The sequence below is a fragment of the Echinops telfairi genome, unplaced genomic scaffold, assembly GCF_000313985.2.
Source record: "Echinops telfairi isolate 266 unplaced genomic scaffold, ASM31398v2 ScPeMD7_7467;HRSCAF=8505_1, whole genome shotgun sequence".
Classification (NCBI taxonomy): domain Eukaryota; kingdom Metazoa; phylum Chordata; class Mammalia; order Afrosoricida; family Tenrecidae; genus Echinops; species Echinops telfairi.
Genome location: NW_022111368.1, coordinates 5,986,591 through 6,002,029, shown reverse-complemented (window position 1 = coordinate 6,002,029; position 15,439 = coordinate 5,986,591). Strand labels below are relative to the sequence as shown.

At 41.2% G+C, this 15,439-nt stretch overlaps 1 protein-coding gene across 1 annotated transcript in view; it reads right to left on the bottom strand.

Moving 5' to 3' along the window:
• The window catches only part of MYO16 (myosin XVI), a 580,058-nt gene that overhangs the window by 106,169 nt on the left and 458,450 nt on the right, over positions 1-15,439 (bottom strand). The window contains exon 28 of the mRNA XM_004704405.2: positions 3,782-3,878. Within this exon, the coding sequence (XP_004704462.1) occupies positions 3,782-3,878 (97 nt within the window). The remainder of the gene's footprint in view (positions 1-3,781; positions 3,879-15,439) is intronic.

Genomic DNA, 15,439 nt, shown 5'->3' with positions numbered 1-15,439 from the left:
TCATATTGACCCAGGGACACTCATTGTCCCAAATCTAAAGAATTCCATTTTCTCACACTCTATCTATACTAGCAGCCTTGAATTGCTTTAAAATTTTATGCCACTTGCTAAAAATTGACATTGTGATAAAAGACAGTTAATAAATATGCATTTACCATAAACAGACATTGATGTTTATTTTCTTCCTGAACACGTCAATGCTAACCAGCCTCCTACTGGGTTAAAGTCTTAATTTACTGTCACTTCTCCACGTAGGATGAGTTGAGCATATGCAGTCAGAAAGAAAACTTCTGGCAGGCATAATCTGCATGCCCATTGTAACTTTTTCCACCCCAATATTGACCAACAGGAAAAAACAACACATTAGAACCTTTCAAAACCTAGAAATCAGACCAGATGATATAAATTTTGAGTAAATTTATATTAGAAAAAGCATTTAAGGAACCATTCCAGGAGATATAAAAATCAAAATCAATAATAAATGCCTTTCTTTTAAGAGCCTGTCATTTAAAATATGCTTTTATATCCATTCTTTCATTTATACAATATGAAATTACATTTTTAAAACCTTCTCTCCCTTTTTTGAACCATTCTCAATTGTTATCGTGAGGGGTGAATAAGTAATTAGAGTTCTCTTCTTTCTGCCTTCGATCCCAGGTCAGCGGGGCAGAGCAACTTAGTCTTTGTTACAGAATAGAATAAAATCCTCTAGAGAGTAGCCTTGATGGATGATGGGGTATAAATTCTTCTAATGAGATTTAAGGAAAGTTTCTATAAGAACTTGTGATACCCTGTACTCTTCTTATCTACAATAACATTATATTAAATGGGAGTTTGTTCCAGTTGCAGCTGAAGCTGCAAATATAGGTTTTGGTTCTGATGGTTCATGAGGCCTTTTGCCTTCTTCTCCTGAAAAGTCCTTGCATCACACACTGGTGCATGGGGCGCTATCCCCACTAACAGGAATTGCACAAAAAGTGGTCCAAAAATAGACTGGCCTTTGGCCCAAGCTTGCCATTGCCACTGAGACAAGGCAGAGTATCATAAACCAGGTCGAGGTCATCTTTACCAAATGGGCCCCCTCTCCTTGTCCAAAGCTTCTGTCCTCCCCATCTTCTGATTTTTGCCTCTCCAACCCCCGAGACTGGTGAAAATGGTCTAAAGCCACCACGGCAAGAACTGGGTACCTAGAACTGTGAGATCGGAAAAGGCAAAGAGCGGCTGCTGGCAGTTCGTGCCAGGCTGCTGAATGGCGCGTAGGGTCTGTTGGGGAGAAGCAATACGATGAGGGGACCACACGTTTGTATCTTGGACCACCAGTTTGTCAAGAAACAGATACCTTCTTGGGGTTATCTCTTGAGTGAGCCACAAGCCCCTGACCAAGTGTGTGCCTGGGATGGACAAGCAGGTGCCCTAAAGGTAATTACAAGAGGCCAGCCAAAGGAGAGGTCTTGCCAGTTCTAAGACTGAGGGGAGCCCTGACATAAAGCCCTGAATATGAAACCAGTCAGTTAAGATCTTGGCCAGCAGAAACCAGTGCCAGATTGCCCTGGTGCCAGCCAGGGAACCTTGCTCCCCGTCGCCCCCCCCCCCTCTCCTTTCTTCAGCTTCGCAGATGCCAGAGGAACCCTCAAGAAGCTGGGGAGGAAGTGCTCAGTTTCAGGGCCGACAAATATGATTTCCTCTCTCCCAGGGAATTTTCCAGACTAAAGCCTGCCTAGTCTGAGTCATAAGGGGATTTTGAATTTGAAATGTGCTTCTAAATTGCGATCATTTCTTGATCTGGACAGGGTAACATCTAAACTGGCACTGTTGAAGAGACTAAATTATAGGAGGGTTTTCTTTTTAAAATCATTTTATTAGGGGCTCATACAACTCTTATCACAATCCATCCATCCATCCATTGTGTCAAGCACATTTGTACATATGTTGCCAACACATTTTAAAAACATTTGCTTTCTACTTGAGCCCTTGGTATCAGCTCCTCATTTTTCCCCTCCCTCCCTGCTCCCTCCTCTCCCATGAACCCTTGATAATTTATAAATTTTTTTTTTTCATATCTTACACCATCTGACGTCTCCCTTCACCTACTTCTCCGCTGTCCATCCCCCAGGGAGGAGGTTCTATGTAGATCCTTGTAATCTGTTCCCCCTTTCTCCCTCACCATCCCTCCACCCTCCCTTATAGAAGGGCTTTTTGTTACCAGAAAATGACTGGAAATATTATGGCACCCCTTGGAAATTTCAGGGGTGTGCCCAAACACACCCCACAGAGGCTCAGGTAAACAGATGCATGGACTGAATAAAATTGATTTCTGAGTCTTATGAGATATGATTCTTAGATCCACTGTACATATATATCAGAGAGCTAAATGCATTACAATTCCTACCGACCGCCATCGTGTTGATTCTGACTTAAGGACAGTGGAGAATTGCTTCCTTTGTGTTTCTGAGGCTCCCACAACATTTATGGGAGCAGAAAGCCTCATCTAGGTCTTGATGAGTCAAACTGCTGACCTTGCAGTTAGCAGCCCAATGCAGACCCACTGCGTCATAAGGGCTGCTTTCATGGTAACCAGTCCTGCTGAAAGCTAGCACACAGATTTTGCCCGCTGACACCCCCAACCCCTAGCCCTTTGGCTCTTCTTTAAATAGTACAACTCTGCTACTAAAAAACACACACAATTATATCATAAAAACTTACTGAGCCTGGAAATGTTATGCAAGGCATACTTATTATTGTTCTTAAAAATATGTCCCTTTTAATGTTCACGTGACTTTAACCGACAACAAAACTAAAGGGACAATTTCTCAATGTCAAAGTTTATAGATGTTATTGACTGTCAAACACAGTCCTCCACATATCATCGCATCACAGGGAAAACAGATCAAGACAAGGCTTTCTATCAAGCACCTATAAACTAACCGCCATGGAGTGAATGCTGACTCAGTGAACCTTGGTGGCTTTCCAAGGCTGTAACTGTTTCTGGACGTAGAAAGACCCATCTTTCTCCCTCAGAGCTATGCGTGGGTTCGAACTGCCAGCCATGAGGATTGCAGCTCGGGGTGTAACCACAACACCAGCAGGCCTCCTAAGGCATACACAGAATCACATAAAAGGTTTCTACGTGGATTTTGGTTTGTCCTTTCATTGCAAACTGTGTGATATCAGTGGAGTTGACTGAAATGGTACAGGGTTTGGGTCCACCGTTATAGGCATGTGCCAGGTGGGGGGTTGACGATCCCACTGTGGATTCAAAAGAACACTATTATCACCCTGAAAGGATAAAAAACCATGAGTCTTGTCAAGGATATAGATGAGAAGTTCTTCAGAGTGTTTTCTAGACTGTAATCTCTATGGGAGTAAACCACCAGATCTTTCTTAGGACTTGCTGAGTGGGTTTTAAAAATCCACCTTCCATTTAGAAGCCAATTGCTTGATCATTGTCCCACCAGAATTCCTTATTGTCAAGAAAGGGGTCAGGATGTGTATATTTTTCCTTCCAAATTGTGATTACGGTGTTAATCTGATATAAAATTTAAATGGACTACCAAGTAAAACATGAATGAATAGTGGCTGAAAACAGGTCGAAAAACAGATAAATGACAAATGAAGTTTTGATTTTTCCTAAACTCCCAAAGAACTATTTAACCACATGGAGCATCAGCAAATGAACTGAATGGCTCAGTATAAAGTCAATAACACAGCCATAGTGTTTAAGCGTGGGGTGGGCACCAAATTATTTTGTACTTAACACCTAGAAAAGATGGTTCATTGTTACCTTTTTGGCAGGTTATAATTTTTCTCTGCCGCTGCAGGCACAAATCATGGAGCTGGTCAGCTTGCCAGTATCTTAAAAACACTTTTTGGACTCCCATCTAAAAATACAAACAACAGGAAGACTTTTCACAGCAAGAAGATACCAAAATAATGACGGGAAAATCAGCAGGCAAGAAATCGTTCCAGAAGAGGACTAGAAGAGAAAAAGTGAACAAAATTAATTTTGTTTCTTATTTTTTAACCTTCTTGCATTTAATCAAATATGTTAAAAGTCTCTTCTGAATAGGTACATTTTCTGGGTACACACATAGTCATCCATGTTTGGAAACACCTACACCATACAGTTGTGGACTTATGCCACGTCGAATAAAGAGAAAGACGGACCTTCCCATTTGCCAGAAGATAAAATCCTCCCCGAAAGAAATTCTCCCTTTCCCTAGCAAGGCCCCAATATTCCCCTGATTTTCCTCAACTCAAAGTAGGGTGATTGAGTTTTAAAAGCTAACCAAAGCCCAACATAAACCTGGCCTATGCAGTTTTGAACCGCTTTCCACCATGCTCGATATTATTATAAACTGAAGGCTTAGATTTGCGACTATAGAACTGAAGCACCAAACTAAAAAGCCTCAACAAATCGGGGCTGAGCAGTAGCCGTCTCTGTACTTACATGACGAGCAAGGAGAGAATGCACGAACGTAGAGACTTCAGCACGCCATCGTCAGGTCAGTCCCTCTGCAGAGGGACCGCAGCATGCAACATGGCTCCACACGTTGGTATTAATGAAAAGAGCAGCAAAAATCACCCTGGAATATCCCTACCAATAAGCCGCAATGGTATATTTATTAAGAATGTTCTTGAGTGTTGTGTTTGTTTTCTAAGAAATCAGAGAACAATGAGAGGTGTGAGGAGTGCTCTTCGCATCATAAGTGCTCACAGTCTCATAAAGGAAGCAGGCATGAATAATTACAAATGAGCCTGAGAAATCCTAACATGAAGTGCTGAGGGCACTCCAAGGTGATGCTCTGTTTGGTGATGGAAAAATACTGCTTAGGCAAATTCTTGTGACATGCTCCTAATCATATTGAGACAAACAAAGCAAGAGGATGACTAACATGTGTACTCCCAAACATCTCTGGGGAGAGTCAAATGATCACACCTCACAGCCAACGTCATACATCACACTGTCACTGGATGCTCACAAGTATAAACACACCATTAGCTACTGGAACGGTTTACAGGTCAGAGGTGTCTTGTCTTCAGAGTGTTTGGCTAGAGATGTTTTATGAACCTTTTCATCTGGAAACTAAGTTTACACCAAGCATATTTTGTCACTTTCCATTTGGCCATCTAACTCATCCCTTAGCCATTCATGTGTGGTCTTGATGAAACCCACAGTTCTGTCAGAAACAAAGCCCTGAATCATGCTTTATGGTGATCAGCTCAATCCAACAGAGAGCACTTTCCATGGCTGGGCTGGTTCAGGCCCCTCTGGCTGATGGGATGCTCTTCCTCCTTCAGTTGGTTGGAATTTGAGACTATCTCATGAGTGAATGAGTATTAAAAGTTGCTACCTTTAAAAAAAATTGTATTGCCATCCTCTCTCCCTAGTTATTTTCCATAAATTCATAGTCTTTTTATTTTTGTCCTCCCAACTGCTGACTTATTTTGGCAGTCCCCAGGAAGAACAGTTGGTACTGTCTGTGAGCACTGAAGAACAAGTCTGCGAGACAGGCCTCGGAAAGGAGGGCACATGTCAGCTATCTGTTCATCACAGAATGGGGTATGTCACTCATGGTGGGAATCTAAAGCCCAAGGCAAAATTCATACAGCTCTGGGATGCAAAGTAAAACTCGAACATGGTGATGACAGCAATGCTACAGAGGTGGATAAAATCAATCATAATCATTGAGACTCCCAGTATATACAGAAAGAACACAAAAGGAGAAGACCCTTGATCTAGAAATAGGCCACATGGAATCTAATTCTACACCATTCATTAAGTGGGGATCCTGTGCAGGAAAGGAGCGGGACTGAATGGCTAAATCTCTCAGAGTGGCATTTCTAATAGCCTTTCGTGACACAGAAGTGTCTAGCTTCATGCTAAATTTGGGGGAAATAAAAGATGCCCCTGTCCTCAAGGAGGTCTCAGGTGGGCCGGGAACATAACAAGAACAAATGCTAAGCTCACTGTCGAGTCAATTCTGAATCATAGAGACCCTACAGGATGGAGGTGCCCCTGGGCTTCCAAGACTGTAGCTCTTTATGAGAGTAGAAGGCCTTCTCCCCTGAAGCAGCTAGTGGTTTTAAATTGCTGTGCTAGTGGTTTTAAATTGTGGTAGAGAAGAGAAGCAGTGAACACATTCTTGCAATAATATCCTCATACTATCCTCATATTGCAAATGGTCAGAACAATAGTAGAGTTATGTTTGAGGAATACAGTAGCAGAGAAGATGAAGTAATCAAGTACGTCTGATTAGGCCAGGCAGGTTTCACTGAAAAGCACATGATCTCAGTCATTGAAGCTTAAGAGATAAACAGAAATTTTCCATGCATTCTACAGATGCCAGGAGGAGATTAATTTGGGATAGAGAAACTATCATGTGAAAGGCAAGAAATAGAAAAATACAAACCCTATGGGGCATCGCTGTGCAGAAAGCGATGGGGGAAGAGGTTAAGTAACTGGTGGCTACATCAAGAAAAGCCTTCGTTACAAAATGCCAACATATTTCTCTGCGCCATGGGGATACGTTTGAAAGATCTAAATAGGAGCTGATGGAAATTTTATAAGAATTGTCTTTGAAATCTTATTTGGATTTTAATATTTCCCTAAGAGAACTATCTAGAGAATGGGATATTAGATGAGGGTTGGTAGGTGCATGGCAAAGCAGACCAATAGAAAACATTCATTCAGAGTTGGAAAATTCTGCAACTCCTGCTTGTCTGTTGGTCAATATTAATTTTATCTTTTATAAAGAAAATTAAAGCACATTTTCATTATGTGATAAAAAAACCACTTTTATTGGGGGCTCTTACATCTCTTAATACAATCCATACATTCCTCCAGTGTGTCAAGCACGTTTGCACATATGCCGCCATCATCGTTTTCAATGTATTCTCTTCCCACTTGAACCCCTGATATCAACTCCTCATTTCTTCCCCCTCCCTCCACCATCTACCCTCCCTCATGAACCCTTGATAAGTTATAGGTTATCTTTTCCATATCTTGCATCACCCTTCATTGTTCTAGACTGATCCTTGTGATCAATTTCCCCCTTTTTCCCCCTCCTCTCCCGTTCCCTAATCCTCCTGGTATCTCTACTCACCTTGTTGGCCCCGAGGGTTTATCTATCCTGGATTCCCTGTGTTGCAGGCTCTTATCTGTAGCAGTGAGCATGCTCTGGTCTAATCTGATTAGTAAGGTAGAACTGAAGTCATGAGAGTGGGGTGAAGGAAGCACCAAAAAGCTAGAGGAAAGTTGTGTGTTTCATGGGTGCTATACTGCACCCTGACTGGCTCATCTCTTCCTTGTGACCCCCCTGTGAGGGGATCTCCAATGGTCTACAGATGGACATTGGGTCTCCGCTCCATGCCCTCCCCCCCATTTCATTATGTGATTTTAAAAAATATATTTACCTTTCTGCTTCCAGAAGAGTTTTAACACCTTTCAGTTTTGTTTTTAGAGAATTTTATGAAGGGGTCCCTTTTCTCACTATAGTGCATTATATACTTATCATTTTCTATATATGAAAGAGCTTAAAATATCATGGGAAAAGTACATTTTCTTTCAATCTAATTTTCCCATGAACTTTTCAGAGCCCCTTGTATTTAAATATGTTGAAAAACATGTTATTAAGCTTCATCAGTTGAAGGTAAAGAGAATAGATTCATATTTGAGAGACATGAAACATGAGGAATTAATTCCTGGTGTGAGTCATAGAGACAGATGATGGTTTGTTTTAGGATGGAAATAAAGGCTGATGGAAAAATGGAAACACAAGCTAGACCCTGAAGTCATTCAGCAAGCTGGGATGAGTTTCTGGAAGGTGGCGGGTCATTGGCTCATGGTGGGAATGAAAAAGGAAAGAAAGTGGCCCACCAGAGGGGTAGCTATCACGTCGGGGCGCAAGAATTCGGCAGAACCCTTCTTATTCCTGACTAGACTAAGGAAATGAGAAAAAGTGAAACCTTCTAAAACATGGTTAGGAGAGAACTTGTTTATGGTCCAGATACAGAGGCTTAGGTAGAAGGAAATGCATACGGAAGATGCAATGGGATTTTCTCACAACGTACACTGGTGATTTCACAGACACTGATGGTGGGCGGTTGAGGAATACGCCAAGGATTTCAAAAGGCAGACCTGGGGGCCCAGCCAGACTCGGAAGTGGTTTAAAAAAAAAAGAGTTATTGCTGTGAATCCGGGGATTGGAATGATGGCAACGAAGAGACAAGGTGAGTATAAGAAGCAGAGGGCATATGCAATGCAGTGACTTATTCAACACGGTTATTCTAACTGGATTCTTTTGTAACTCCCGCCAAATGACTTTTTCCCTGACGCAGGTGAGTAAGAGAAGGTGTAGGAACATACTGATAGGATTACATGATTCAGGTGTGTTTCATAGGACTCATTGTGATTACCATCTTGCTGGGTATAAAAGGAGCCATCTCAGCAGCAGGAAGGTGGGGTTTTACCAGCAAGAGAGAAGAACCAGAGAGTGATGTGGGCCTTGTGGACACCGGGGGCAGCTGTGACACTGGCAGAGGAGCAGCAGCAGCAGCAGGACCTAGAGTTAGAGCCTGAGGCAAAGAGGGTACTTTCCAGTTCAGAGAGCAAGACAAACTGAGTGCTCACTAGCTTGAAGCTGACTTGGAGAGTAGGGTCCCTGGTGACGATGGAGGGTGCTAGTTTGTCCAACTGATGATACTAGAGTTGGGTGGAGTGAGGTTTTGGTGTAGTGGATTGCCATTGGGCCTTTATTGTCAGCTCCCCCAAAGCTTTCAAACATTTCAACAACAGAGCAGAGTACAAAAGGCCATGTGGGTGAGAGGCCACAGACCAGAGAGAGGCCTGCCTTCAGGCCCCAAAGAGGCTATCCTCTCTGAATGAGTGTGTTCCGAGCATTTGGAACAAGGACACTCTATTCATAAGGCCCACAATCCTGAGTGTGGTTGGTGAGTTTTGTGTGGCGATTGCAATGGGTTTTGGAACCCAGCAGAGATTGCCTTGGCACGGCTGGCTGGAGCCAGAGTGGGCGAAAGGTAGGAGGATGGAGGCAGGTGTGACCTTAACCTCCAGAGTAAGTCCTGTGCAGTTGATGACGGTGATTTTCCTTCCTCGTGTAGGTGGAGGAGGTCAGATGTAGCCCTCTATCAGTCTTTTTTTGAGGTCTGTGTGAGGCAAGGCAGAATGCTAGAGAGGCAGGCCCAGGCGGTTTTCGTTGTTAGGAGAGTAGCCCTGGTCCCAAAGCCCCTGGTGAGCTCTTCATGTTGCTGTTCACATCCTCCTTGTAGAGATGCAACCAAGAGCTTTTGAAGCGATGGCAGCGTCTGAGTGTCTTCCGCAGGAAGCAGAGAGAGTGGGCTCTTCTTAGGTCAGGGGCTTCAGTACTTCAGCAGCTTCAAATGACTGAGGACTGTGCTACCGTTTTCTTCAGATCCGTAAAAATGCATTCAGCTGTTTTGGCATCAGATAATATACATTTATCACATAGACGAATTAATACAACACGTATTCCCACTCTGTAATTTACTTGCCAATACCTGGAGAGGGTCAAATGGATGTTCTAACATTTGTTTAATGTTTTTAGTCATATTTTGAGTCATTGCTCCCTTCCTCTCAAAAGAATGAAATTACTATGCTAGGTATTTAGAATGTTCCCTGAGAAACCAGTTCAAAGAATGCATTTTCAGTCCTCAACAATCCTCTGCTGTCACGAAGGCGAGCGAGGGACTAATGAGAAAGCCAATCTAAGAATCTTTCCTTTATTTATTTATTTTAGAGAAACCCAGACAAGACCATCTGCATTCCAAATATTTATACTGGCTATTAATGACACTGCCAGAGGAAAAATGTTGGCCATTTCCATTTTGCCTATGGAAAGAATTTATGCAAAGCTACTCTAATCAGTGCCTCGGTGCTCCCTATCAAGTCCAATAATTAGGATTCATCAGAACCATACCAAATTTTCAGTTAACCTACATTCTTGATTCCAGCAGCATTCTCTAATCAAAGGATGTTTCTTGCTAAGCAGAGAAGAGGAGAGGTTAAAATGCTCCCTACTGAGCCCTCTCTCCATGTGCAGCTCCCTACATGACAGAGTGTTCTTATCTGAGATTAAAATGTTAATGTCATTCTGACTCTGTAAAAGTAAACCATCTGTGAATTACAGTCATCGCTATTTTTATTAGAAAACCATTAGGCTTTTTTTTTTAAGTGACAGATTTTTAAAAGATCAAACAAAATTATCATTGATGACTTCCAAAGCTTTAATTACTGGGACAGTTTTCAGGGAATGTTTTTTAAAGGATAAACTATGGAAGTACAGAGGAATGCTGAAACTGTGTGGAATGCTGTGGTAGGTGTGGGTGGCATGGTAGCTTTATCAGTACAGAGACAGCAAGGGGACCTGTAAGGCAGTTCTTTTCTTCTTCTTCAAAGACCATTTGTAGAAGTGCTTTGCCTCTCTGATAGTACCTTCAGCATAGTTTTATACAAAGGAAAAAATATGGGCATTACCTTTTGGTGTTTTATAGGTCACATATTTTTATGCTAAAGAAATCAAGAAAAATAATTAATATGACAGTAGTATTACAAATTAATGCTATGGAAAAACAGTGACAACCATCTTCTGAAATCCATGGATCCTTGTCGATTTGAAGAAGACATGTTATTAGTGGATTCTACCTGTGACCAATTTAGCTCACTCAGGAGCAGCTGTTAAAAAAGACAATGAGTAATTGTTTCTCATATAGAGCGCTCAGTTCAATTGCTCTGATTGAATAAAACAAAACAAGAGCACGTCAATTAAAATTACACCACAGCTTTTGAGTTACTCATGAGTGATAAAGGGAAAAAAATGACTACCACTTTTTTTGAAATGATAGTACAATTTCCTTCAAGGAAGTGGATTCCCCAGATTATCTGTGAAAGACTAGGCTATAGTATGTCTCATCATCTATAGAACAGAGTGCCCATGACCCACACAGCTGTTAGATCTTAGAAACCACCTAGCGCAGTCTTTTTATTTTATAAGAGAAGATATGTTTTTAGAGTTATAAATTATTTGCGTGGTAATGCAGGAAGATTCGTGTTGGAGATAAGATTAGTATGAGTCTTCCAAAGTCCAGATTTTCAGAGCACAGGAGACAGAAAATATGTCCGTGTTTCCTATAGAACGTTCTACTTTCAACATTTAATGCTGACCTATTATGTCATATGGAGCCTTGTGGCATTGTGGTTACAAGTTGGGCTGTGATCCATATGGTTGGCTGTTCAAAACCACCAGCCACTGCTAGGGAGAAAGGTGGGACTTTGTACTGCTGTAAACAGAGTCCTGTAAAACAATCAACAGTCTCAGAAACTCTAAAAGAGAGTTCTACTCTGTCCATAGGATCATTATGATTCATCATCGTCTGGATGGCAGTGAGTTTTTTATTATGCGATACGGACACATTGGTGAATGCAGGTATGTATGTATAAACATATGTTCATGTATATATGACAATATAATAATATTGAAAACTGGAATAAGTCAGTAATTTTTTTATTTAGTATATATAGATACTAAATAGATACTATTGACAATATATGTCCTCAATTTTTAATGTGAAATTGGGGGCACTGCGTGGTGCAAATGGCTAAGCTATGGGCTATGATTAGCCTAAAGAGGTTAAGAACCTCAGAAAACATGTCTGGTGATTTGCTTCTGAAAAACAAGTAGTCTTAATAAAACTTAATGGAGCATTTTCACTCTTCACGTGTGGGTATGAGTCCGAATGGACTTGAGAGGAATTCACTCACACACCACCACCACCACCACCACCATCACCACCACCACCACCAACAACAATGTGTATTTACCATTTGGGAATGCTGTTAAAAATGTAGATTCATGTTCAATAGTTCAGAGACGGGGCACGCATTTGTACATTTTTAAATAAGCTGTCAGATGGTGCCAGTGACTGGTATACAGTCTATGGAAGAAGGTTCTAGGTCAACCTCTCCTTGAAGCTTGCTTTTCTCTGAATCCTTTAGGACACCGCTCACTTGATCCACTATGTCTTTTTGCTCTTTTTTGGTGTATTTGCATCAGCTCCACATTTCCTGCTATTTTACTGAAACATTAACCATCCTTAGAGTTTTCCAGGAAATCTGTTCCTCACTTTGTACATACTTTCTTCATCAGCAAGAGCTTCAAGTTCTCACGCTCAGCAAGCAAGGTTGTGTCATCTGCATATCTCAGGTTGTCAATAAGCCTTCCTATCCTGATACAGCATTCTTTTTCATATAATCCAGCCCCTTGATTCCCTTCCATGGTATTTTCAGTCGCTTCATGCATATAAAAGTTGAACATTGAGTAAGGAAGACCAAAGAAAAATGGATGCATTTGAACTATGGTGTTGGAACAGAACACAGAAAAGAAAAGGCACATCTGTCTTGGAGGCAGTCCAAGCAGATGCTTCTTAAAGGAAAAGATAGTGACATCTTGTCTCATGTACTTTGGACATGGTATCAAAAGAGACCAGTCCCCAGAGAAGGCCATTTATGCTTGGTCAAGTAGGGGAACAGGGAACAAGAGAAAGGTCTTCGACGAGACAGATGGACACAATGGCAGCAAGAGCAGGCTCCAACATAACAGGAGTGGAGATGTCCCAAGAGCAGACATTGTTTCATTCTGTTGTACCTCAGATCACTATTGGTCAGTCCTGACTCAGCGGGTCCTAACACTAATCACCACGAGTTTGAAACCAAAAGGGGTCTCTGGTGGTGTAGTGGGCTGTGAGTTGGCCTACTAACCCCAAGGTCAGCAGTTCCACACCATCAACTGCTCCATGGAAGAAAGACTAGATTTTCTCCTGCCATGAAGAGTATAGCTCTGGGAACCCACAGGAGCTGTTTCACGCTTTCTAGAGAGTCACGATGGGTCATAATTAACTCGATAGCGGTTGGAGTTTGACACTGGATGGCTTGTGTTGCTATGATGCTAGAAGCTCTGCCACCATTTTTCTGTCTACCATGGTGGACAGTTTTCATCGGTGTTTCCAGGTTACAACAGATGAGGAAAGAGATGACCTGTTGATCCACGTCGCACAATTAGGGAATGGACATATTAAGTATTACCAAAGAACAGTGCCATATACAGTACTGGGAGGTGAATCTCCAAAGATACTAGAAATTCAAAATACAATCAACAATGAATGTGAGCATGCTTCAAGGATAACGAAGACTGCAGGACCTGACAAAGTTTAGTTTTCTTCAACGTGGGGTGGCGATGAGTTAGAGCTGACCGGACAGTGACTAATGACAACTACATCGTCCCAGACCCTAGAAGTGCATCACTCCCTTTATTCAGACATTTCACAGGCTTCCCGGGCTTAATATGCTTTCCTGCCCTTGAAAACAAGATTCGCACCCTGTATAGGATGAATGAGAACAGAATCTGGCTGGATGTCCCACAAGTACATCAATGCCAAGATACGTAGAACTACAGTTTCTCAAACCATATTTTTCACTCATCTTTGCTCCACACACCTTTTCTGGGCTAAAGGAATGTTCATCCACCTTATCACTCAAGCCAGACTCTCAAGTTATCCAAATTTACCCGTCTCCTCCTGCTCCGTTTACTCACAGACCTCCTGCAACCTCTGGAGTCCACTTCCTGTTCTAGCTTCTCAGTACATGCAGTAATTCTCTAAATCATATTAGGCTTGTATGTGCCCATTCTTTCAACCTTTTCAGAGTGACCTATCTGGATATTAGTCTGGATATGCTATACCTCTGTTCAAAGCTATCTAATAGCAAGTCATGATTTTCAGGATACCGTTTGGGAAATGTTTATTGAACTTTCTATAGTCTGCGGTTTCTCAATATATTCTGGATTATCTATTATCAAACTGTATCATATGCTTTTCCACAAGAACTTGTTCTATTTCTTCTCAAGTTCAGCATTTATTTTTTTCTGGAGGATCCTTCTGTATAATATTGAGAGTAAAGGCCCTACTCATGCTTAAAACCCAGCTAGCTTGGTGACCTCTTAGTGTACTGAGCATTTCATAATAATAATTCCTTTGCATTAGGATATCTATGTCACTAATGTACCTTGCATATATCTCTATGGCAATATTGTATTCCTGGGCTTCTAAGTATTTATACATATCTCTGTCTGACTGTTCACCTTGACCATGAGATATTTGTGGATGAGATGATGCTGGAGAAATATAAAGGCTATGACTTAGGCATATTAAGGTAAGAGAAATGAAATTTAAAAGCATATGAAAATGAAGAAGGAATGACAAAGAAAGATATTTTAATGTGCATTAGTGGTCGCGTGAGCTCAGATATCTGAAACCGATTTAATTCATTTTCATGAAGAATTCTTTAAAAAATATTAGGATCAGCTTAGGCCATTTGAACTTCCTTCATTTTATTAAAGTGTATGAAATATGATCCAAGGCACGGGTTGAGTTTGAAGAGCACTGAAGGAGAAGATGGAGAGTCTTAGCCCGTGCTCATTCTTTTCTGCCGTACCCAAACTGCACTCCTCAGGGGCCAAGGGTTCGTCTTCTTCGGGGCCTGATCACAGACTTCGTATTTCCAGCATCAGCTCTGGTCCTGTATTGTTGTCGATCTAAATCTAGAACTTAGACTCTCACTTTTTACTGGCTCTTTGACTCACCTTGCTCACTGCCTGTGATTTATTAATTTTCTCGATACTACAAAAGATTGCATATTGTATAAACCAAAGGCATATGTCTGGGTCAGCATACAAAGTCATCTATCATATGATTTTTATTTATTTGTGAAGAGTGAACACAGTTTGCATGACAGGAGATGTTATTTACCATGATTTTAACTTCCCAAGTATTTCCTTAGAGCAGGACGGCTATTTGAGACTTTTGTATAATTAAGTACTTATAGCACGTTCAAGCACTGAGTTCTTATTGAACATGGTCAGCAATAGGCTAGCTCTGACTTCTTTGTACCCGTGTCAATCAATATGGAAATATTGTTAATGAATTATCAGAAAATATACTTTGATTAAAAATATTTTATTATGAATGCCAGTTTCTGTGCAGCAGGGAAAGATTTTTTTATGATCTCTGATAAGATATTAATCATTAAAAATTGTAATCATCTTAGCTATATTATAAGCTCTAGTGATGGATTGTGAACTGCAAGGTGAGGGGTTCAAAACTCACCAGTCTATCCTCGGGAGGAAGTTGAGGCTATCTGCTCCTATGAAGATTTAAAGCCTAACAAATATTATGTAGGGTGGTTATATGTTGGCATCAACTTGATAGCGATTTTCAGGGGGTTGAGGGGTTTGCTGTATTCCATTCCATAATTATATTGGCATTTTTCTAATAAATTAAAAATATTGAAGATAGTTTTAGGATATAGATATAAGGGGGCGGCCCCCAAAATACCAGAATTGCTCTGGGC